Source organism: Artemia sp. Qi Xiang Cuo, chromosome 19, assembly GCF_049724085.1.
Source record: "Artemia sp. Qi Xiang Cuo chromosome 19, ASM4972408v1, whole genome shotgun sequence".
In the NCBI taxonomy this organism is placed as follows: domain Eukaryota; kingdom Metazoa; phylum Arthropoda; class Branchiopoda; order Anostraca; family Artemiidae; genus Artemia; species Artemia sp. Qi Xiang Cuo.
Window position 1 is genome coordinate 14,470,586 of NC_142812.1, and position 26,413 is coordinate 14,496,998.

Consider the following 26,413-nt stretch of genomic DNA (forward strand, 5'->3'; position numbering starts at 1 on the left):
ACATATCCTGAGTACTGGGATTCTCGTACCTCCTTATGTAACAAGAATCTGCTTGGTCTCTTTCAATTCGGGTCTAGAGACAATTTTCTGAAACAAATCAACTGGCATGACATTGGCTTCAGCTCCAGTATCCATTTTGAACTTAATCTTCGATTCTTATTTGTTCACAATGATTTCTGCAGTCGGTTGGCTTCCTTTTATATTTCCAACGGATCCCACAAAGAGTGTATTGATGAATACTTGGTCAATCTGAGCTGCATTTCCACTTTCAACAGCATGCACTGGTTTGCTTCTGCAAACTCTGGCAAAGTGATTTGAGTGTCCACAACATTGAACAAATTTTTCCTTTTGCTGGGCACCAGTGATTTGGATCATATTGCCCCTCACAGAAGTAACACTGCTTAGGTTGTGAAGCATATGCTGACTGGTGTTGCTTCCTTTTATATAGACTATCAATCTCCTGTTTGATATTCACATCTTTTGAAACATCTGCCATTGTTGAGAGCCGTGCCTGGGTTGTCTCATGGGCTCTAGCAATTTCTATGGCTTTTGAAAGTACTAATGTACCACCTTCTGACAAAAGTTTCTCCTGAATTTTTGGTGATAAGATTCCACAAACAATTCTGTCTCTCACCATGTCATTAATGGTTGTTACTGGGTGATCACAGTCCTTAACCAACACGTATATGGCTGTTATATACTGTTCCACTGATTCATGCACACTTTAGACTCGTTTGTGAAACTTGTACCGGGCAAAGACTGGGTTGACAGATGGTGAAATATGTTCCTTGAACTTTTCTAGGTAGCAAGCAATTTTATCTGTCTCTTCTGCCTGCAATGTCCAAGTACTGTATACGTCTCGACCTTTTTCACCAAGCCACAGAAGTAGATATGCACACTGTTGCTTTTCAGTTTTTCCACTTAAAGGGCCTGTGAACATTAGCTGCACATGTTGTTCGAATTTTTTCTCCATGACTCATGACTGGCTGCTTCCCAGTCAAAACGAGGTGAAGGCGTAGAGTTGTCCATCTTGACTATTTTTCTGACACCATGTTGTGTTCAATGAGAGACGTTTGATTAAATCAGTTTATTGAAGCCAACCAACCTGCAACACAAAACAACAAGCATAAGCACACAGCAAGCAATACAATGAGAGCATTACAGGTAGCACAAGCATATCATAACAAAGGTAAGCATACAACATGCATAAGTGACTTGTGCCACTCAATCCACCTTGTCTTGCACATTCCTGTCAGCTTAGCTTTCAGAACCTTATTCAAGATGAAATTTCTCTTCAGAGATGCATTAAAAAATGACAAAACTTCTTTTATAATGCCTATGGCATTTCTGATGCTCAAAACAGCTGAGCTTCTTGACAAGAAATGGTTCAGGGCGTGATTAAAGCAGGGACAATTAGATGCGTTTTTAGTTTTTTCTGAATTTCCACTACAGCACCACAGCTATTTGATACCATCATTGGACACCCATCCATCCCAATTCCAACACAGTCAAGTAGATTCAAACCAATTTCTTCCAAGAAGCTTAGAACTAGCTGGCCAATCACTTTTCCATTGACAGTTGGTTCTTTGTCTGCAGAATAACTTTCAAAGGTGGCATGCTGAACATCAACAAAACCTGTGAAGTCCTTGCGTCTATGGTTATCAAAGGCATAGCAGAGCTAAACAAAGTTGTAATAAATGTGACACATCTGTTGTCTCATCAACAATGATGCCAAAATACCTTGCTGACTTTACTCTCTCTAGAATGACACCTATGACTTCTTTTGCACAGCACTTAATCAACTGGTTTTGCTGATAAAGGTAGCATTTTTTCCTGATGTTTTCAGTTGTTCCTTTAATTTGCTGCTGCCACTTTCAACACAATAATGTAGTGGTTCTTGGAAGTTTCCTTTGTTGAAAAGCAGCATGTCATCCAAGTTTAAGCTGCCATTATCCCAATTGCCCCTCAGTGTAATATTCTGTCTTCCTAGAAATATGATTGATTCAAGAATCGGCTTAAGCCTCTCTCTGTTTTCTGTTACTTGCTTCATTTGCTGTTTGTTAGTACATTTATTTACAGATTTGTGTGGAGAATGGTACTGGTAAGTATCATGTACTGTCAGGTCTCCATCTTTTCCCAGAAACTTAGGAAATTTTGTGACAGGCTTTGTGACCAGCTTTTGTAGGGCAACCTGTCTGTTTGAACCCCTGCTAGCTCCAGTTACAAAAAGAAGGCAGTATTTGCAAAAAAGGTCTTTCTGGGCAGCAGATTATACAAGCCAGTGAAAACTCTGCAAATGAGAATTGTTCAAGTATCTTTTTTCATCTTTCCCCTGCTTTAAATGAGCAGAATGCAGCATTTAGTATCCAACTGGCAGTTTCCATGGCCTCTCCAGAAGCTCAGACTTTAATGGGTTGTCAATGACATGTAGTGAACCAATGTCAATCCCAATATTGTTTTCCAGAAACAGGGTAGGGGGGCAGGGTGCTGTTGGATGATCACACTGAACACTTACAGTGATAACAGAAGATTAGAAAAGTGTCTGGAATTTGTTCATGTTTGCCACATCCAACAGAACTAATTGAAGAGGTACTTGCAGTTACATTTCCACTATCTGTTCTGTGAGACTTTGAAATGGCAAAGCTGTCAAGCATCTTTTGCCCACGTTTTCCCAACATTAATATTGCTTATACAACAAAGTCCTTGTGAAAGAGGCACATTCAAATTTGACTGTACACTGGAATGAAATGTTTGTTTTGACATTTCAGAGCATTCAGGTCTGGTTGCATTGCATCTCAAACAGGGAGGCAACTGGCAAGAACTAGCTAAAATTTACCAGGTAATCTGTTGCTATGCTCCCAAGTACCAAGGAATTAGCCATTAGTCAATTTAAATCTGAGCTACATGTGGGGTTGCTTGGTAAGTATATCTTTGAAACAGATTGAGATTCATGGAATTAAATTTGACAGTAACTGTTTATTAATTTTTTTTGGCTTTGGGATCATGATATTATGTTGTTTTATTGTGTATGATTTATTTATGTAAGTTTATTTTTCAGTACATGGTTTCACCCTTCTGCTTATTATAGATTATAGGCCTACTTGTTATTTTTTTTCTATTTTTTTCTTTATTTTCTTAGTAGCACACCCTTGCAAGTGATGCGTTTGGAATGCTAATGATTGATTTTGTCTCTGTTTTTTTTTTTATAATAAATTGCTATTACTACTATTACTATGAGGTGAGAAATACTCAAGGAGGAAACAGCAGTGGAGGAAAAGCCGTGGACTGCTACAACTGCTACTAAGCAGCTAGAAAAAAAAATTATTATTGTTTTTACTACCATTTTGAGAAAGATTATAATTATTATCCTTTTTTGGTCAAGTATCTTAGCTGATTTATTTGTTGTATTAATTTGCCTGTTATCAATATTTTTGCCATTTTTCTTGACTGAATGTCAAAACCAGATCCACCTGGCCCCCATTTTGAAGGGGGCCAGTCAAAATATAAACTTTGATTTATTATCTTTTTTGTAGACATTATGTCATTATTTTACATTTTGAATTCCTGCTGTATCAACAGACAATAAGCCAAACTGCAAAATTACTTGTTGTATGGATACCCAATCTTCATAAAACCTTTAACCCAATCTTCAAAAAGAGATTTCTTCATGTATGCTTTTAAACTGTTAATGGATCTAAACCTACAACACCCTATGTATAGTAGGTCAGTTTATGCTGACTTTATTGAATTGGACAAACCCTACTATGATTATAACACATACTTTTACCTAATTAGCTGATCCTACATGTTTACATAATCATCCATATTTTGAATATTTATAAGCAGTGTTTACAATAATGCTATTTACTACAATAGTAACATAATTTTTGCAACTAAAGAATTTACATTCTAAGGCAACATCTCATTCAGCAGCAATTGAATTGTCCCAGGAAGAGGCCTACAAATTTATCACAAGAAAAGAAGAAAATTCAAAGATTAGGATACATTGTCAACCCAACCCAGAAGGAAGAGAGGCAAATGATCAGATTTTCAGAATGCATATCTTGATTGTCTGAAGTTGACTGAAAATAATGTAAAAGGGTTTTAGAGTCTAGTTAGAGTAGTTAAAACATGCATTGATGCAGACTACCATACGTGCATTAAAACACAAGAAAAATACAGCCGGTCTAGGGGGAGGGGGTTATTGACCCCCCCCCTCTGGTTCTGCCCCTGCAGTAGATCCATCCCTGAAAGTTTCATTTTCATAGCGCCTTACCCCTTTCCAAGACAGCAAAAAAAAACTTGTCTTGAATTTTACCAGAAATAATATAAGTAAGTAATTTACAACTAGGCTACTTCCTTCTGAACAGGGCAAACCACTGCACTAGTAGGCTACCAAATTTTTCTTTCCTTGGAGTTATTAATGTACAATGTCACTAAATAGCCAATCCCTCAACACAGGGTAGCCTACAGCATAAACTAACCTATATTTGGAACCAAAGTCAGGGCTAATCTAGGTCTCTTATCCTAGAATAGTCTATTACAGATGTTTCCTAGCCTTGCATAGCACAGTAATCAGCACAAGCCTAGATAGCCTAGGCTACATAGTCTATAGACTCCTCAAGCAATGTATAAATTTCACAAACCCTAGAAAAAAGAACCAGGTAGATATGGTGGCTTGATAGTACCTTTCCATGTTATGCTTCACAGAACTAATTCTTAAAACCCAGGAGATAAATATTTAGCAGTTTGTATTATTGACTTAGGAATAAAGTAAACATACCACTTGATGCCTTTAACAGCTTTTGAATCACTTACTATAGTATGTGCAGAAAGCAGCGGAATTTGACTAAAAGAGTGATATGGTACCAGCCGAACTTTGTCCTTAAACTGCTAAAGAAAGGTGCTCTAGATACTTGCATTACCCACAAGTTGCTTTAGCTGTTATTATTTTATTGCTTTCCAAATTTTCATCCAAAAATCTTATGGGTTAATATGGCACACCAGCAATGCCAATAGAAGTTTTACACCATATTCAATATTCATATATCGGACCTAGTACGGATATTGAATTCGAACCATAAATGTCGATATCGAGAACAGTAAATTCAAAAGGTCTAAACCCCCTAATTTATATTTAGGTGTCTTAATTTGAGCCAGTGCAAAACTTTTAAAAGGATCTTGGTGGGTTACTTCGCTACTGTACTCTGCAGGGATCTGTAAAGACTGAAATTTAAAGAAAATTCCCTTGCCGAAATTCATCCTTGCAAAATGTCTCCCTCTCAATAGAAAGTTCCACTTCAAAAAATCATAGTACCTCCCTTCCCCTGCAGAAAACTTTCCCTGTGTATAAATAAACATTGGAATTTTGAACTTAACTATTTAAAAAATTATACCTAGAGAATTTCCCTCCCCCCCTCCTCAGAAGGATAATTCTCCCCAAGAAAATTTCAGCCTCCCCCCCCCCCCGATATTTTTTGTAATCGAGAAATCCAGTCTATAAATACAGTCACTATATCAAAAGGTGAATAAACGTTATTACTATTTCAATCAAGATAAAAACAACTCCTGGTGTTCTAAGCCAATTCCTTTTTTTCCTATCTGTAGAGGACTTTACTTAACGAGGTTGCCATGAAATTAATGTCCATGCCCGCCATCAGTCTCCATTGAAAGGATGTGTTTTCCGCGGTTGGACGGTTGATAAAACAACTTGTAGTAAGAACCTGTAAATGAACAGTGACTCGGATCAATAGTAACCGAAACTGAAAAAAAACGACTTTTATAAAAATAGATACATTGGAAGAATTGGATTTTTTTCTCAAATAAAAAAGGTTAATCAAGTTTATGTCATCTTTCAAAAGAAAAGAATTTGAGAAGATTTTCCTCATTATCAAAGAAACAGAAAAGTTCCCCTGAAAGTCAAGTCACCTGAAAGACACCTGACTGAAAATTCTATTAAATAAATAAATAAGTATGACGGCACAAAACCCTTAAGGTCCAAACTGGCGGTGCTGATCTCCGTTTCATGGCCCTTCAGCCAGGAAGCGCAATGGGGGGTTGGGGGTTAGCCATCCTGTGCTCTCGCACACCCTTCCTCCTTAACTTCGCCAGATTTCTCCAGGTACCCATTTAGAGCTGGGTCGACTCTGGCTGAGCTTACACAGTCACACCACCGATCCTCGTCCAACCCCAACTAACTGGCCAAGCCAGGGATCGAAGCCGTGCTGGAAAAAGAATTATCAACCCAGCGCACGTCCAATTAGCCAGGAAAGCTTAAAAAAATTGTATTATCAGATTTAAAATATTGCAAAACCAAACTATAAATGTTCTAAGCTCTTAAATACAAAAATATGGAGATTTACACATATGGCCTAAAGAAACATTATGGATGCGTTTTTAATTCTGTTTTCAGGACTGATTATATTGAATAAGTTATTCGAGAAGGTCGGGAGACGTTTCATTTGATCGAAAATCAAAAGTTGTATTTCCCTTTTTAAGTGAAAACAAGGTTAGTGGGTAATTAGACCTCTCACATGCCTTTTTTTCTCCAATAATCTTGATAAAAATAATCTTTATCACAATTTACTAAACAAGAATGTATAAATTGCAGATGCCTTACCTTTGAAAACCTGTTCCTACTTTTGTTTTTTGCAATTTAAAAAATTTTTTTTGTTTCGTGTGGAAAATTTCAAACTTTTCCCAATCTCTTAAGTGTTTGTCTTCTAATTTAACCAATAAAATTACCTTCCTAATAATGAATACAGTCAATTTTCAACATACAATTTCTTTCGTTCTTTTGGTAGCGAAATATCGTATAAGCTTTGCCTACTAAAATTATTCCTAGATTTCGGCCAAGCCTTTAAAATTTCAACCCTAGAAGGGTAAGCTTTCGTAAATTTTACGACGCAAAAACACTTTTTCGCGGTTGCCATGGAAACGGATGCATTGCGCGAACCGACCTCCCCGATATGTTAATATTATGACTAGCCAGTTCTTGTGCCGTCACCGAGGTTTTATTATCTGAACCGGTTGGGGAGATATTAAGGGTGAGTAGTAAAATTTACGAAAGCTTACCATTTACGTAACTTTTTCACCTATTTCAGGAAAAGGTATTTTTTGATAAAAACTTGGTAATTAGTAAGCTTCTTCGGACAATGAGGTTAGATCAGTTTTTTAACGTTGTTGACAAGCTTCGTAGCAAATTTTGTGAGGAAATAGCACATGAAAATGCTGAATTTGGCTATTTTCTGATTTAACAAATGAGCAGCAAAAATTTTTCACACTGACAAATAGAAATGTCACGACTGACAACTTGTTTACATCGATTCCGTTTGCAGCAGAACTACTGAAAGAACCGTATCGACTGACTACAGTTGGTACAGTACGAAAAAACAAGAGAGACCTTCCGGAAGAGCTGCTTGTAAGCAAAGGGATAATCACAGGAACCTCAATGTTCTGTTTCGATTGGGAGCTTACTCTAGTGTCTTATCTTCCTAAGCCATCAAAAATGGTCCTGCTTCTGTCAACTTGCCATGAGGGTACCAGTACCATGTATCGAAGCAAGAAGCCTGAGATAATTGAGTACTACAATAACACCAAAGGCGGTGTAGACACATTTGACCAAATGTGTAGTTCAATGTCAGCAGCTTGGAAGACAAACAGGTGGCCCATGTGCATGTTTTATGGGTTGATCAACAAAGCGTGTATCAACAGTTATGTCATCTACTCCTTTAATATCTCCAAATCTGGTGGAAGACCACTTTCACGAAAGGATTTCATAAATGTTCTGTTCAAAGAGTTGACCCAGCCGCATATGACCACTCGCTTAGAAACCCCCACTTTGCAGCGCTCGATCAGACTCGATATCAGTCAAACAATGGAGGTGACAGGTGAAATACATTCAGGAACGTCTGTGGAAGGGAGAAGAACGACCTTCAGCCTCTGCCCAGCGCGCATTCGCCGAATGACTAACAATTTTTGCAACCACTGCAAAAAGCCGTTCTGCGGTGAGCACCGTGCGAAGTCATGCATACCATGTGACTCCAAGAAATGAAAGTAACCTTTTGTGCTGTGTAAAATATTATCTGAAGATCTGTTTTCGATAATTCCCACTTACTTTTAAAATATACTTAAGTGATGAGTTTTAAAAGTCAATGTTTCTGCAAGTAGTAATTTTTACGAAAGCTTACCATCTACGTAACTTTTTGGGAAACTTACCTTTCTAGGGTTAAAACAATTCAAATATGACTTTATGCATAGCTATTTATGAACTCCAGATACGCTGTTTTTAAAGGTTTTTTTTAGCCCCTATCTCCAAAAACAATTTTTTGAATCGCTGTCACCACTCTTATAATTTGCAAAGAGACAAATTTTCAGCAATATTCGAAAAAAGTGTATTAGAGCCTGCTGCAACCGCTGTTATAGGTTGCAATGGGCCTAAAGCATTATTGAGTTGTACACTCCAGTCCCTGTGACTATACTATACCTATAGATTTAACGACTTGGGCAGAAAGAAAACCCTCCCAGAGAAAAATCACACTTTGAATCACTTCAAGCTGATACAGTATCAGAAGCAGTTGGTACAGAAACAACCAAGCACAGAAAGTCACGGTAAATTAATTAAACTGGCCAGGCCCTTCTGTTTGCCTTGCATTACAATGTCATAGTACGAAAAAAAACCAATTACATTTGAGCAAGGAATACATGTCTCAATATGTACCTCTTAAATGAGTTTTTTAACCTCGAAGGAACAAGAAAATTTCCTTTTCATTCATTAAAGTCAAAGCAAAAATAACGACGGATAAAACAGTACGTGGTAACGAACTGTAAGTAAGGAGCGACGCAGCTCAATATTAACCAATACTAAAAAAAAATGAATTTTTAAACTAATCAATATATCAAAAGAGTCTGCTTATTATTCTGATTCTAAATGTATAAGTTTAATTAAGTTTTGTTTGAATATTTAATTTAATCATAGGCAGCGCAATAGCGCTGTCTAGGTAAAGAGCGATGTGGGCACAATGCATTGTTTATTTATTTTTTAGGTTTGTTTTAGAACAGTGCTTTTCGTATCGAAGGAGTTGTCGTAGAAACTTCAAAAAGGGCTATATCGATTGAATATTGAAAGGGCTAGTGCCCTTTTTAATATTCGAAAGTGACTGGAAGGCAACAAAAACCCTCCCACGCCCAACATTTATAAAAACACATCCTCTAAATATTTTGAGATAGCCATTTTGTTCAACGTAGTTGAAAGGTCCGGAAATTATTTCTTTGGAGATGACAACCCCTCCACAGCCCTCAGGGCAAGAATTTTAAGTTATGCCCTTTGGGTATATAAGGCTTATATTGAAAAGGTGATCGTATAAGCTTCAGAGGGGGCTCACTGGACTGGTAATCAGAAGTTCTAGTGCCCTTTTAAAGATTCAGAGTGATCTGAGGGTTGATACCTCCCCCCATACCTCGTATTTTCCCGAATTGCAACTGATGGAAATTTTGAGATGGCCATTTGTTGTCGTAGAAACTTCAAAAAAGGCTCATTCGATTTGAAATTAAAGGGGCTAGTGCCTCTTTAAATAGTCAAAAGTCATTGGAGGACAAATAACCCCCCTCACACGCCTACCATTTTGCCAAAGACATTCAATCAAAATGTTGAGATCGCCATTTCGTTCAGCGTAGGTTAAAGGTCCAGAAATTATGTCTTTGAGGATGAACCTTCCCCTGCAGCCCTCGGGGCAAGGGTTTTACTTTATGCCCAGGGGGCATGTAAGGTTTTTATAGAAAGGGTGATGGTATAAACATTGGATTGGGCTCAATGGATTGGTAATCAGAAGTTCTAGTATCTTCTTTAAGATCCAAAGTGATTGCAGGATGGATACCCCTCCCCCCCCCCCACACACCTCTTATTTTCCCAAAATGCATCTGATAAACTTCTAGATGGCCATTTGTTTTTGTAGAAATTTCAAAATAGGCTCATCCGATTGGAAACTGAAATGCCCTTTTTTAATAGCCAAAAAAGATTGGAGGACAACAAGCCCCCCCCCCACCCATCAATTCTCAAAACTCATCTAATCAAAATTTTGAGATAGCCATTTTGTTTAGCGTAGTCAAAAGGTCTGAAAACTATGTCTTTGAGGATGACACCCGCTTCAAAGAGCCCTCAGCGCAAGGATTATAAGTTATGGCACGAGGGCATATAAAGTTTTTATGGAAAGGGTGGTTGTATAGGCTCCGAAGGGGGCTCATTAGATTAGAAATCAGATGTTCTAATTCCATTTTTAAGAGTCAAAATGATCGGGGCAGTTCCCCCCCCCCTACTTCGTATTTTCCACAAATGCACCCGATAAAAATTTTGAGATAGCTATTTCTTCAAAAATAGTCCATCAATCATATAATAGGGTCTTTGGGGTGAACAAAATCCCCAAGATTCTGAGGGTAAGGGTTGTAAGTTATGCCACAGGGCTATATAGGGTTTTTTGGAAGGGGTGGTCGTGTGAACTGTAGAAGAGGCTTATTTGATTTGAAATGTATAGTTCTAGTTCTCTTTTAAGAGTAAGACATGATGAAGCGCAACTAGCCCCCCTCCCTGATATCCTCTTTTCCAAAAACGCATTCAATTGAAATTTTGAGATACCCATTTTGTTACCGATAGTCCAAAAATCATTTAACATTGTCTTTAGGGTGGAACACAATTCTCCAGAGCCCATTGCCAAGGGTTATAAGTTATGCCCAGGGTATATAAGGTTTTTATGGAATGGGTAGGTATATAAATTTTGGATCGGATGGAGCACATTTTCTTGGAAGTCGGAAGTTTTAGTACCCTTTTAAGAGTCAAAAGTGAATGGAGCGACGTCCGCCCCCCCCCCAAACCTATAATACCCTAAAATATGTTCCATTGAAATTTTAAGAGAGCTATTTTGTTGAACATTGTCGAAAGGTCCAGCAATTATGTTTTTGGGGATGTGAACCTCCCCATAGTCCTCAGGACCAGGGCTGTAAGTTAGACAATTCGTTCATTGTTTACACATGTTATATGCAATTGAGAAAGGTATGCATCTTTGAACTTTACTTTCCAAGAAGACGACGGGCAATCAGGTGTGTCTTTCAGAGAATGTTGAGGGGAGTATTGAACTAAATCAAAACACGTCATGTGTGTACGGATTGTCAAAAGAGTACAATACAGGAATAACTGAGTATATTAATTTGGAAAATACTAGAAATGATAAGGGAGGACCTCAAAAAAGGTAATATTTGCATGTTGTCAATACTACTACAACTAAAACAAAATAAATTTGAAATGTTGTCACTTTTTTTACCTTCATATATAAAAAAAATACCAGAAATTTAAGAAATAGATAAAAATCAGTATATATCAATTAAACTGACAATTCAGTTGTTTTTTCAGTAAAGCGCAAATTTGTGTTCTGGTCTTGAGAAGGTATGGGGGTTATGAGCGCTACTCATGTTAATTTTTGCTCGTTTTGAGTTTGACTCGGTTTTCTATAGTAATTTCTGTTCTTTTTGAGTTTTATTTATTTATTGATAGTGATTTGTGGTAGTTTTACGCTTGGAAGATTATTTGACATTATTTTTGCTTATTCTTGGCTTATTGTAGCTCTTTGATTTTCTTTGAAAAACTGGTTATGCGGAAAAAGTTTTTGAAATTAATTTGATATCAAAGGCTAATAGCCTGAGAAAAAATTATCTGATTTTGGAAAAAGAAAGGAAACACCACTTAAAGTCAAAGAATCGCAATAAAAATCACACCATCAGATTCAAAGCATCAAAGTATCCTACTGTAGAGGTTTCAAGCTCCTATCTTCAAAAATATGGAATTTTGTATTTTTTGCCAGAAGAAAGGTCATGCATGTGTATTTGTTTTTCTACAGGGGCGATCGTACCAACTCAGCGGTCCTAAAATATCGGGTGAGAGCTCATTCAAAGGGAAATGAAAAGTTCTAGTGTTTTTTCAGTAAACGAAAAGATTGAAGGGCAACTAGGTCCTCTCCCACGCCTCATTTTCCCCGCAAATCATCCGATACAAACATTGAGATAGATATTTTGTTCATGATAAATGAAAGGCCCAATAACAATGCCACTGGAGATAGCATGTCTCTCCACAACTTTAGGAAACATTTTTAATTCTAAAAAAGTTGCCCATTGTTTACATATAGTGTTTGTTAGTGGGAAGTATGCATATATTTTTGAGTAGAGGGAGGGACGAACTTTCTGCTGTTTTTTTTTTCCATAGGGAGAATATTCCATCGCGAGAGAAGTTTCCTCGGGGTGGACTTTTCAGGGGAAATTGCTCGAATGCCCGTAAAAAATTATTTTTATGTGTCTTGCTTTCTCTTTGCGAACCCAATTTTATGCCTGGAATGTCAAGGATAATTGTCCATGACATATTTTCACCGGTATTGTTGTCTAAAGAATATTTCCGTGGGGAGGGGGGATTTTTCTGTGGAGGTCAAGCAAGATTTTCTGAAAAACTATCAGAAAAAATGAACAAGTTTATTCAACTAAAAGTGTAGAGTAACATTAAAACTTAAAAATAAATAGAAATTATTACGTATATGAAAGGTTTTACCCCCTTCCACCTTGGTCTTTGTGCTAAAGTTTGAATTTTGTTCCAATTGTTTAAAACAGCTCTTGAAACAGAAGAGTAAAAAGTACTAAAAAACTTTAGCATGAAGAGTAAGGTTTTAAGGAGGTGCAACCCCTCTCATATATGTAAAAATTTCTGTTCTTTTTAAATTTTAATGGTGCTCCTTAGTTTCAGTTGAAAAAACTTGTTGTTTATTTATTAATCACTAGAACTCAGGTCTAGTCCTGCCACTACTTTCATCGACTAAAACTGAGAATTCTGATTCGTTTAGCTTATCATGAAGTCTATGGATTGTAATTGCCTTTCAAACTATAAGATGCAAAGTTATTGATATGGGCTTTGACGATGTTATGTTACGTGTCTATTATACTTAACTGCTGTTCATTGGGCACTACCTGTTCAGCAAGGGCCAGTTTTAACTTATCAAAGCGAATTTTTTTTCTGACTTATTATTTAAAATGAGTAAATTATTCTCAACAACCTTTATTTGACTGTTCATGCTCATGTAACTCATTTTATAAACATCATTTTCAGCATACATAGGTGAATTAGTGACAACCCCACCCTATCCTTTTAATTGGCAGTTTTACGGCAAGACAGGTTATTACTAATAATAACAATACAACATCGAAACCTTATTGCCTTTATGACCTTTAGTTTTTCTATTGTCTAAAACTTAGTAACATAAGAAAATTAATTAAAAAAACTAAATTTATTTATTAATTTACATTAATATCTATTGTATGTTTGTTTGCATTGATTGTTTATTTAATGATTGTTTGATTGTTTATGTGCCCCAGGGCATAACTTACAACGACTACCCCCGGGCCTTGGTTGGCTGTGTCGACACTGGAGTTTTTTGTTATCGGAACTTTGAACTATTTTAGCAAAATGTCTATCTCAAAATTTTTATCTGATACGTTTAGGGCGTGGAGGAGGGGGGGCTATTTGCCCTCCAATCTCTTTTGACTCATAAAAAGTGAACAAGAATTTTCAATTTCCAATCAAATGAGCCCTCTCTTAAGTTTATACAAGCATCCCTTCCATAAGATTAAAATAAGAAGGATTCGGAGAATCCTTAAATTACAGCCCTTACTCTGAGGACTGTGGGGGATTTGTAATCCTCAAAGACCTATTTCCCAGACCTAAAACCTACGTTCAATAGAATGGTTGTCTCAAAATTTTTATTGGATGTTTTTGGGGAAAAGGTGGGCGTGACAGGAGGGTTATTTGCCCTCAAATCACTTTTGACTGTTAAAAAGGGCACTAGCCCTTTGAACTTACAATCAAATGAGCCTTTTTTGAAGTTTCTACGACACCGCCTTCTATAAAAACCTTATATGCCCCCAGGGTATAACTTAAAACCCTTGCCTTGAGGGTTGTGGGGGAGTGTCCTCCTCAAAAACATATTTTCTATCTGAAAATCAACTACACTGAAGAAAATGGCTATCTCAAAATTTTCATTGAATTTGTTTTGGGAAATGATGGGCGTGGGGGGGGCTAGTTGCCCTCCAATCACTTTCGACTATTAAAAAGGGCACTAGCCCTTTGAATTTCCAATCGAATGAGCCTGTTTTAAGTAAGTAAGTAACAATGGGTTTATTTAAAAAAAAATATATACATCATCGATTCCCTGAAGCAATGCTTGTGCGGGAGAAAACCCTCCTAATAAATAAAAAAAAACAAGAAACCAAAAAAAGAGAGAAAAAAAAGAAAAAAAAAGAAATAGAAAAAAAAAACATAATTAGAGCTCAACTTACCGGACCCGAAAACCAACGAACCTCATTTTGAAGTTTCTGAAGTTTCTTCGACAACAACTTCTATAAAAACCCTATATGCCCCAGGGCATAACTTAAAACTCTTGCCCTGAGGGTTGTGGGGAGTGTCCTCGTCAAAAATATATTTTTTATCAGGAAATAAACTACACTGAAAAAAAAAAGACTGTCTCAAAATTTTGATTGGATGTGTTTGGGGGAATGATGAGCGTGGGGGGGGGCTAGTTGCCCTCTAATCATTATCGACTATTAAAAAGGGCACTAGAACTCTCGATTTCCAATCGAATGAGGCCCCTTTGAAGTTCCTACGACGACCCCTTCCGTATGAAGTGCCTCTGGGGAAAAAAAATAATAAAACATTGGAGCCGTATGGCCTTTACTGATTAGATCAGAGCATCTTTAGCACTTTAGCCTGCTGAAAAACGATTCAACTGTGGTTTTTAGGCACCATACATTAAATAAAAATTTCTATATTAATTGAGATTACGTAAAAGATAAAAGGAATGAAGATTTAAAGTATGTTGATCTTTGCTACTAAAAGTCTCAGCGATTTCTGCTTTATCAAGGTTATAAAAGCGATAACGTTTAAAATGTTTTCAGTGAAGCCGAAGTGACGTCCTGGTCTTTAGAAGGCACAGAAGCCGTTAGTTTTGGTCCTTTTTGCTGAAATTTGAATGAATTTCAGCTTGACGTAGTTATTTATGGTAATATCTGTTCGTTTAGGTCTCTTTTATCTATTGACAGGGATTTATTTTCACATTACGCTTGAATGATAATTTCATTTCATTTTTTCTCGTCTTTATTTTAATATAGCTGCTTACTTTTCTGTTAAACTTCTTGTGCAGAAAGTCTTTTAAACATTTTTTGTTCAATTTTAATTCAGTGTTTAGGTATTGAGCAATAAAAAATCCTGTTTTTGGTTTTTCTCCTTAATAAGCAAGACTTTGGCTTGCTATTGGTATATAAACAGAGTTTTGCAACAAATTATATTAACATTTTTACTATAGTGCTTAGGCCTGATCGTACAGGGAGTACTAGTCAAAAAAAAGATTAGCATTCTACAAAATCTTTAGTTTCTAATAAACTAAAAAATTCTGACCCCCGTTATGTGACATACTTAAGTACAGAAAATATTAGTTAACCAGCTTCCTCAATATCTCCCGAGATCCTTAAATCTATATCCCTTAGTCATTCCTGAGATACCACAGATAGAAACATACTACAAACAAGGATAACTAAAGCATGGTTTGATTTACACATTTGATAAATAAAATACCTTTGAAAGTTCCGACGTGATACTCTTAAGTTTTTTGAGATTTTTCCAAAAAAATCCCTTCGATCGATCTGGATAGACACAACTTCTTTTGTTCAAATTGAATAAATGCCAAGACATATCCGATATATTATATTGTGAATATTTTGGAACCTCACTGAATGAAAGCTAACTGACAATACATATATAGTTTTTTTTATATTTTGAGAAATAGAAACGTTCAGCTCAAAATAAAAATTGTTTTCAGTAAATTGTAATCTATGTGTTCTTCTTTAGAAAGCATGGGGATGTTAGCCCTGCTCATCTTAGTTTCTGCTCATTTTGAGTTTGACCCGGTTATTTATTGTAATTTATATTCGCTTTTGGATTCATTTATGCGTTGATAGTAATTTGTGGCAGTTTAACGCTGGGAGTATTTTGATTTTTTTCTGCCGGTTTTTGGCTTAACTTAGATCTTTACTCTTCTTTGAAAAACCTTCTTTTGTTGAAAGCTTTCTTGAATTATTTTTTGAAAAGTTGACTAACTACACGAGATCTATTATGATTGAAAGTAATTTAATACAGCCATTAGACGCATCACTAACGACTTACATTACAAACATCAAAAACAAGAAAAACAATTGAGAATTCTTTTCGTAAGACAGTGGAAATTTCGTGAATAAACATTTCGGCCAATTTATGTCCAATGGCCGTCATCAGCAATAGCTAAATATATAAAAGAAGAAAGACTTGCAACAACATACGACCACTAAAATCTAAAGTGATTTTTTTCTTTAAACACTCCCAGCATCATTACTTCAGCGAAGTTCAACCAGGACAGATAAATAAAGTGAGATGAAATAATGCAATTCATTGAAATGAAAGAAGAATAATTAAAAACACGTTCTTATCGCTAATCTTGCCTTTTTGGCAGCTAACCTCAAAGGTCTATTTGTGACAGGTTCTGTGTTAATGTCTACTGTTTTTTAAAATATTTTGTAAGATCGTTTTTAAGTAAACTTGTGTATAGAGCATTTAGTGAATATTCCCCCAAGTCCCTATTTAAGAAAATATTATTATTAAACTTAAGTCTGATTTCAATTGCTTCCTAGGTCATGCCTAGGTCATTACGAATAAGGGCGAATTCTTCAAAAAGTATTTTGTGGCTAGGATTTTCAAATTCCAATTGTTTAAAAAAAAAAACATTTTAGTTTTTGTTGGTCGCATATTGTCACAAGCCTTTATTCTCTTATATATTTATGCTGAGGAAGGTCCTTGGACAAAGGGCCGAAATATTCATTCAAAAAATTCCCGCTGTCTTACGAAAACAATTCCCTATTGTTCTTCTTGTTTTTGATGTTGTAATGTATCAGTCATGACTTCATATGACTTCTGTTAGGATAAGAAGATTGATTGTGAACAACTTGGTTTGGATAGGAGATTTATTTCAAGAGAGAATTGATTTTATGGCGTTCCCTAAATTTTTTCCCTACAGGAAAAACTATATAAGAGATATGAACCGTTAATTGTGCAATAATTCTACTACTACTACTAAATCTTCAATATATTTTTCTCGACATGTTGCGTCTCCAAGTAGCAGGGGCGTCCTGTGGCTCATTTTATAGGGGGGGGGCAATCTTCGTAAATTTTACCAAATTACTACCTGATTTATGTCAAATTTTCTGCGGAAATCAAGAATTTTGCTAAATTTCGGCCGATTTTGCAAAATTTTACCGAATCGCTACCTGATTTATGCCAAATTTTTCTGCAGAAATCAAGAATTTTGCTAATTTTCGGCCGATTTTGCAAAATTTCAGCCATAACTTTTGCCTTCGGCGAAAATTTTACCCAATTCAATCAAAGTTGGGGAGGGGGCGGCGCGCCCTCCCTCCCCCCCCCCCTCGGGACGCCCCTGCCAAGTAGTACCCTTAATGACTACTGGTTTTCATTCACTGCAGTATGCCATTTTAAGCAATTAAGTAATTTTAAGCTCCTGAATCGCAACCATTAAAGCTGTAGAGGGAAAGCACACAAGCAAATTTGTCAAGACGCAATGCAAGTTTTTGTAATGAAATATTCAGACTATAAAACATACAGGGTAAAAAATTCTGCTTCACACAACTTGATGTCGGTGCCTCAGATGTTGATTCTTGAACTCTCAACAACAGTTTCTAGTTGAACTACTGAAAGGGACATGCTATCAACTTACAGCAAATTCTCAATAATTTGTCAAACAGGAACGGAACTAGAGCGAAATCTTAGGTGAAACTCAATGTGACAAAGGTGCACATGAGCAAAATATTGGGGAGGGGGGCAATGTGACAAAGGTGTCAGTTATTGACCAAATTATTCTAAACAAAGATTAAAAAAAAAAGTAAAACAACAGGTTAAGAGGGAGCCAGAAAATATCTAGGGGGTCCAGTGGTCCCCGCCCCCCGGATCCACCAGTGTTTTAAAAAATAATGCTCTCCCGAATTGAAGATGCTTTATTTTTAAACATGTATAACTTCTTAAGTTTTTTTTTTGCAACTCAATGGCATTTGTCGTTCCAGATCATCCCAGATTTTGGGCATACCTTTAAAATTTCAAAACAATTAAGGTATTATTTTACAGTATACGCATTTAAGAACTTCATATACGCTGTTTCTAAAGACTATACTAGGCTGTATCTTCAGAAACGCAATTTTGAATCGCTTTCGCCCCACTTATAGTTTGGAGAGTTTCTCCTCAATCTCTAAAGACAGTGACATACACTCCAGTCACAATGACAATACCTACAGAGGTAAAGACCACACTGGCTACTTGGGATAAATAAAAAATAAACACCCCAGAGAAAAATCACGCTTATAATCTGTTCGAACTGATACAGTAGCAGAAGTAGTTGGTGTTCCACAACAGGTAGGAATGGCGACAGATAGAATACTGAAAATCTTTTAGCTCTTCTTGTCACTTTCCAAAATGTATTTATAGACGTCATGCCTAAATTGCACGATGTTAGATGGAGTTTTTTTTTTTTTTTTTTTTTTTTTTTTTTTTTTTTTTACAGGCAGAAGACGAACAAATAGAAAATAAACCACAGAAACAGCCAATTAGGATAATCCTCAGTATATTATTCTTAATTAAAATGGTCAGGCCCTCTTGTTCACCAAGAATTACTTGATTTGACAGTCCGTGCTCTTGTGATTCCTTTTATGAAAATCGTTTTCAGCATGCCTAAGTAAATGAGTGACAACCCCACCCATCACACTTTTAATTGGCAGCATCTGGGATAAGAAAATTTAAAATATACAAATGTACAGAAAATTTTATCCCAAAGGTTGTTCAGCCCCAAAGTTTTATGGTCTGCTTAAAATTCATAAGAAAGATATTCCGTTACGTCCAATTGTAGCATGTTATAGTTCTCCAGCTACGGGTATAGGAAGCTTCTTAGCCACAATTTTTAAGCCTCTTTTAAGCACACTGAAATCCTATATAAAAAACTCCATAGTTCTTGTTGAGAAGTTAAAAAATCAAAGTACAACAGAAAATACCGTTTTATCTAGTTTTGATGCAGTTTCTATGTACACTTCATGCGATGTCCATAAATGTGAGCAGGCTTTACAAAGAAAATTAGAGGAAAATTTAGCTTGGTCAAATTATAAAACTTTAGAAATTGATACGATAATGACCCTTTTTCGTCTATATAATAAGTACTTCTCGTATTTTGATTTCCAAAAGAAATATTTCCTTCAAATAATGGGCTTATACATGGGCACTGTCTTGTCTCCTTATTTGGAAAATTTTTACATAGATTTCATAGAACAGTCTGCCTTTAACAGTTTCCACTTAAAACACTCTATCTGGTTTCGTTTTGTTGATGATATCCTTTCTGTTTGGGAACATGGACAAGACTCTCTAAGAGATTTTTTGGCACATTTGAAATCTTTTGATTCGAATCTCCAGTTCACAATGGAACTTGAAGATTTAGGTAAGCTGCCTTTTTTGGATGTTTTGATTATAAAAACTACTCCTAGCCTTGAATTTCTATATATAGAAAGCCGACTCATAATGATCGATATCTACATTTCTCTTCCCATCACCCTCCTTCTGTGAAAAGAGGGGTAATAATCTCTTTAGTCGACAGAGTTAAAAATCTATTCCCGTAATCATATAAATTCTGATTTAAACTATGTCATGGATATTCTTTTCTGCATTGGTTACCTAATAAAACATTGAAAGTAAAATAGTTAAACGATTAAAAAAGATAAAAGAACAAAATATGGGGCTTGTCCCCTTTGATTCAGTTACATCGGCAATTGAGAAAAAACTTTCGTCGTTTTACCATACATCCCGAAACTTAGTGATAAACTTGGAAAAATTTTAAAAAAACATAATCTCTCTGTTTCTTTCAAAATCGAACAAAAAGTTGAACACTCTTTCAACTCAGGAAAGGATAAAACTGACCCTGTACTGGGCAGTGGTGTCTACAGAATCCCGTGTTCTTGTGGGAAATCTTACATTGGTAGGACCCATCAACAACTAGTTGAACGTTTGCATGAACACAAAATTTCAATAGATAAGTCCCTAAGATTAAAAAATAACAATGAAAACTTTGATTCGGCATTGGCTTCGCATATTTTCGTACATCCGACCCATCTAGTTCTGTTTGACGAGGCAACCTTAATATCAACTGTAAATGGCGTACCACAAACTTTTAAAGAGGTAATTGAGATTAAAAAATATATGAAGCAAAATTTAGCAATAAATAGAGATACTGGAGATATTTCATTAAGCCCAATTTACGACAGTTTAATCTTGAAGGACTCAATCAATATTTTCACCCGAATTAACTTAAAAGAACCTATTTGCATATCTAACGAAAACCGAAACTGTAGACCCGCTAAAACTATTGCTAGGCGAAAGATCCTTGCCCAATCATCTTGGTAAATTCATTTTCATTGATTCCTGCCTGGTTTTTATTCAGTGTCTGTTCTGTCTTTGTATGGTAAACATCGAAAGGTTAGATTTTCGTGTTTTTTTTTTCTTTTTTGTTTAGCACTGAGGACGACTTGGCGGAGGTCCTTGTCGAAATATTCGCTTATATTTTGTCATCTTCGGGTTTCACCACTGGCTGACAAAATCCTCGTTTTTTCACCCTTTTTGATTTTATTTTTCATTTTGTTACTTTCTCTCCTCTCTGAGTTTCATAAGCCATGTTATTACTGCAGGAACACCTGAGCATTAGAATCTTCATTCTCAAACAACTTTTTCTAAGAATTCGCGGTTCAATAGTAACCAAATTGTAAAAAAAGAATTCTGATACTAATAGACATCATATCACAAGAATTGGCTTGTTATAATGATTCCAAATATATAAGATTCATTAAGTTTGCCTGTCAAAGGCTACAAGCCTTAAAAAAATTCCACGATTATCGAAAAAGGGGGAAAACTCTTCTTAAAAGTCAACGAATCTTAATCAAAATCACACCATCAGATTGAGCGTTATCGAAAAAGTTAGTGTAGCAGTTTCAAGATCCCATCTGCAAAAATGTAGGGTTTTGTATTTTTGCCATATGAACGATCAGGAATGAGTATTTAATTGATTAGTTGTTTTTGTTTGTTTGTTCTCTCCAAGGGTGATCGCATCAAACCAATAGTCCTAGAATACGGGGGCAGAGCTCATTCGAACGAAAATTAAAAGTTCTAGTGCCCATTCTAAGTGACCAAACAGATTGGAGGGTAACTAGCCCCCTCCAATCCTCCTTTCTTCTCAAATTCTTCCGATCGAAATATTAAGATAGCCATATTGTTCAGCATAGTTGAAAGGCCCAAAATTATGCCTTCGGAGATAACAAGACCCCCACAGCCCATAGAGAAAGGTCGTATGTGTTATTGGGAAGTATGCATACATTTTTGGTACGGGGGAGGAGGTGAATTTTCAGTTTTCTATTGGGAGGGAAGTTCCCAGGGAGTGAAATTTCCAAGGGAAATTTAAATGGCAGAATTTGCCAGAATTCCTATATGAATTTCTTTTATTAGTCTCACTCTCTCTTTGCCAACTCAATTTTACATATGGAGATGCTAAGGGGAATTGTCCAAGGGAAAATTTTTATTGGGTTAGAGTTGTCAAGATTATCTGTCCGTAAGGAAGGTGCTGGGATTTTTCAAAGACGTTTTCCACGGCATAAATTCTCCAGGGGAATTTTATGTAAGAGGAACTTTCTACTAGGGGGCAGGGTATTTGTGGAAAAAATTCCCAAGGAGGAGGGGATTTCCGCCATGATTTTAAAAACAATCAAAAATTAAATTCATTTTCAAATGAAAGTACGCTAAGAAAAATTTTTCATCCGCAATCGTCCGCAAGAAATTTTCGGGAGGAAATTTTTAGCTAGAATAGTATTTTTCTGGGAGGAATTTTCCTGGGGTGGGGGGGGGGGGGGTATTATTCGTGGGGAAAAATATCCATTGAGGAATTTTCCGTGAGGTGAACGCAATTTCCATGGAGGGGAGCCAGATTTCCTGGCACTATTTAAAAAGAATCAGATATTAACTAAAAAACTAAATTTCTTCAACTGAAAGTAAGGAGCAACATAAAAATTTAAAACGAACAGAAAGCATTACGTATATTAGGGGGGCTGCTCTATCCTCAATACCTCGCTCTTTAGGCTAAAGTTTGACTTTTTGTCTCAAGAACAACTCCTGAAACTTAAGGGTTGTTTAATTAGAATAATACGGCAATCTTTCTTAAATATCCTAGTAAATCTTTAGCAACTGTATTTGACAACCTATGCATCCCTAAAAATTGTTTTGATTAATTCTTGGACCCTGCACTGCAAAACTGAATTCTGTCTGTATATTAAGATCTCCCTGGCAAGTGGGGCAAGTGGTTCACAGTAAAAAACAATCTTTATTTGAATACTGCTGGGCATGAACAAATATTCTTCTACTTCTATTTTGATTATGCTAAGCTTTTCAGCCTATTAGAAAAAAAATATTATTGGTTCTTTCACGGCAAAATTTAATTTAGAGAAGAAAGAAGAGAGGTGCCAAAAACTTCAAGCTTTTTTACGTTATGTTCGTCTTGACCTGTCGTGAAAAAAGTGCTGTAGCAAAGTAGCAATGCTACTTGGCAGTTTTCAAATTTGTCGGCAGATTTTGTCTGAATACACCATTTTTAAATATGAGAATACTTTTGACTCAAATAAAAACAGTCAAAACAGCAGTTGTGCTGCTAAAGTGACGGCAACTTTTGGAATTCTGTCAAATTCTGCTACTAGCCACTTTGGAACTATTTCCATGCCTAGTCCCGACCCAAAGACTTGCAGTTTCTCTTGACCAAAAGACTCCTAAGTTCTTGCTTCTTTCCTCGGGTTAACTTTGATAAGAGTAGGCGGTATGAAAACCCGAGCCTGTTTTTGCAAAATATAGTAGGTTTTAAACTACTCATGGCTCTACGTTTAAAACTAATTGCTGGAAAAAGTTTTATTTCCTAATTACGAGCACCCTGACACCAAATACTAAATCCAGAAGCAAAATTTTTTCTCTCCCCTATTTCATGAGAAATAAAAAATTGTGCTAAGATGTATCATATATTTTGGATCAAATGTTTTACATTAAGAAAATATAAGTTAAACTCGACTTTTTCCATAAAACTACCAAAACTACAAATTTTGGTTGTAATTATTAACAAAACAAGACATGTCAAACATAGTAACTTGAATATATTAAAAAACATGGTCTCAGCGGGTTCAAGTGCATCAATAAACATAGAATATCTTTTCTTTTTTTTTACATAGGATTGATATTTATACTTTTGGTTAATTTCACATTAAACAGCAGGTAGTCAAATATAAAATATACAAAATCAACACTAAGAATATAAAAAATAAACTTGTACAACAAACCCTTGAGTTTCCCACTATAAGATAAATTACAGCTTGAAGTAAAACGTTTCTGACATACATTATATTCGATCTATTTTTAACATGTATAAATTCTCTGTAATTGAAATCGTAACTTATCGTAAATACGATTTAGGTAATCGTAAATCGTAACTGAAAATAAAATGTCTCTTACCAAAATCACGATTGAATGATTTTTCTCCAGTATAGTTCTTTGGTGATTGCACAAAGTAGATGACTGGGAATTTTTGGGAAATATTTCCTAACATATTTAACATTGGAAAGGTTTATCTCAAGTATAAGTTCTTTTATGATCAGATAGGGTAGATTTTGGTCTGAATAATTTCTCACACATTGTAAAGTTTTTCTCCAGTATGAGTTCTTTGATGATTATTTAAATTGGAATTTGAAGTAAAACGTTTCTTACATACATCACATTCGAAAGATTTTTCTCCAGTATGAGTATTTTGATAATAAAATAGAGCAGAGCTTTGGATGAATGTTTTCTCACATATATCGCATTTGAAAGGTTTTTCCCCAGTATGAGTTCTTCGATGAGTTGATAGATTGGATTTATCTCTGAATGTTTTCTCACATATATCACATTTGAAAGGTTTTTCTCCATTATGAGTTCTTCGATGACAAGACAAACCGAAACTTGACTGAAAACATTTCTTACATATATCACATTTGAATGGATTTTTTCCAGTATAAGTTCTTCGATGATCTAATAAGGAGGATTTATGGCTGAATGTTTTCTCACATATATCACATTTGAAAGGTTTTTCTCCAGTATGAGTTCTTTGATGAATATTTAAATTGGAACTTGAAGTAAAACATTTTTTACATACGTCACATTCGAAAGGTTTTTCTCCAGTATGAGTATTTTGATGATATGATAGGGCGGAGATTTGGCTGAATGTTTTCTCACATATATCGCATTTGAAAGGTTTTTCCCCAGTATGAGCTCTTTGATGAATAGCCAGGTGGGGCTTTTGGCTGAATGCTCTCTCACATATATTGCATTTGAACGGTTTTTCTCCAGTATGAGTTCTTCGGTGAGATGATAGGCTGGATTTATGGCTGAATGTTTTCTCACATATATTACATTTGAAAGGTTTTTCCCCAGTATGAGTTCTTTGATGATCTGATAAGGAGGATTTTTGGCGGTATGTTTTTTCAAATACGTCACACTTGAAAGATTTTTCTTCACCATTAAAATCCTCATGTTTTGCTACATTATCTTCAGCAAATACACTAGTGTTACTTGGTAGCTCACCTTGAAAATTGAAATTTGATTTTGCTTTTAGCCACATTCTTGTCACACCGGGCATGCTAGACGTTCCACATTCCACATGATGCCGTCATAAAAGAATGCTCCCACAGGGAAAACTAAAATAATGTAAAATTTACTCAAAATAAATTATTTCACTTTTGACAATTTTACATTAATTTCCAATGACTCTTCTATAGGTAATTAGTTTATAACAGTGAACATAAAACGTTATTCTGATTTTGTTACGAATTCTTCATTCCTTTGGTACTGAATAATGAGCCGAGGTGTTTTTTATAATTGATCCTTATGCTAAATTTTGACTTTTAGTCCATGTTTTCTAAGAATCGCTTGTGAAACCTAAAGCACACTGAATTTTAATGAAAAGAGTTTGTATAGCAGTTATGCAACAATTTTCCGTATGAAGCCATTATCGGCGCTAATTTAGTAAGGTCGAATAAGGTATTATTAGACGTAGCGAACGAAAGGCTTGTCTACCCGGCAAATACCCTTCCCCTACCTTAAGAAATGGTAACAGAGGTTACGAAGAGAATGTAAGTGTAAACAAAATTTCTGGCGGTATAATGTCACAATCTTTTAAACCTCATGTCTCGTTACAAGGAGGACGTGGCATAACCAGAAATTCGCTTTCTTATTCCGAGCTATAATGGAGAAGTGAAGTAAATTTAAATAATAAATGTGGTGAAACTGCAAAAATAAAAATAGGGGATATGCGACAGTATAGGTCGAATGAAATCAAGGAAATAGTGGAATTATGGAAAAAAGTAGTGAACCCTAATGCGGTTCAGGCGCAGCCAATGTTATTGGCGGATAGCGCCAGTCTAAATTTAATAGACAATGAAAATAAAGAAAAATATTATGGATTCGCAATACGGAAAAAAAAATCCCTCCCAAAATGATACAAAGAATTCAAATATCACAGATGATTGAACCAGTAGATAGCAAATCCGAAATATGACTTGCGATCCCATCGAATGAAATTCCTGAAAATCTGTTATGCAAAGAACATATTATATCTTACGATAAAGGAGGTTTTATTTGGGTAACTAATAACCATGAAAATGACACAGTTACAATAAAAAAGGGAACATGTTTAGTTCAAATCCAAATTATCTCGGAAAATGACTTAGATAGGTGGGAAAATTCCAAGAGGAACCTAGTAAACGGCATTAAAACCTCAAATAACAGATACCCCCTAACCAAATTGCAATTTTTGAACAAATTTAATATGGATCATATTACAGACTTGGAACTTAAAAGAAAATTATGCAAAATACTATGGAATTTTAAACATGTATTTTCCTCATCTGAAGACGACATATGACTAATACCGTTTTATGAACATTCAATTTTAACAACCGGTAATCCCGTCGCGAAACAGCCATATCGTATACCGTATAAAAACAAAGAAAGGTTAAAAAATAAAATTCATGAATTAGAAAAAAAATGAGAGTATACGCCCCAGTATAAGTCCGTATTCCGCACCAGTGATCTTAGTCCCAAAAAAGAATGGTGACCTGAGACTTGTAGTAGATTATAGAGCCCTTAAAAAACAAGTAGTCAGTGATAAATTTCCCCTGCCAAGAATACATGAAATCCTTGACTTGCTCT

General features: G+C 35.7%; 1 protein-coding gene across 1 annotated transcript in view; it reads right to left on the bottom strand.

Annotated features, from left to right (window-relative positions):
* Nucleotides 1–5,563: 5,563 nt before the first annotated feature.
* The window catches only part of LOC148940531 (uncharacterized), a 22,294-nt gene continuing 1,444 nt past the window's right edge, over nt 5,564–26,413 (bottom strand). The window contains exons 2-3 of the mRNA XM_089105010.1: nt 23,684–24,869; nt 5,564–5,723 (exon numbers count right to left, since the gene is read on the bottom strand). Coding sequence (XP_088961136.1) covers nt 23,856–24,869 — 1,014 coding nt within the window. The 3' untranslated portion in view covers nt 5,564–5,723; nt 23,684–23,855. The remainder of the gene's footprint in view (nt 5,724–23,683; nt 24,870–26,413) is intronic.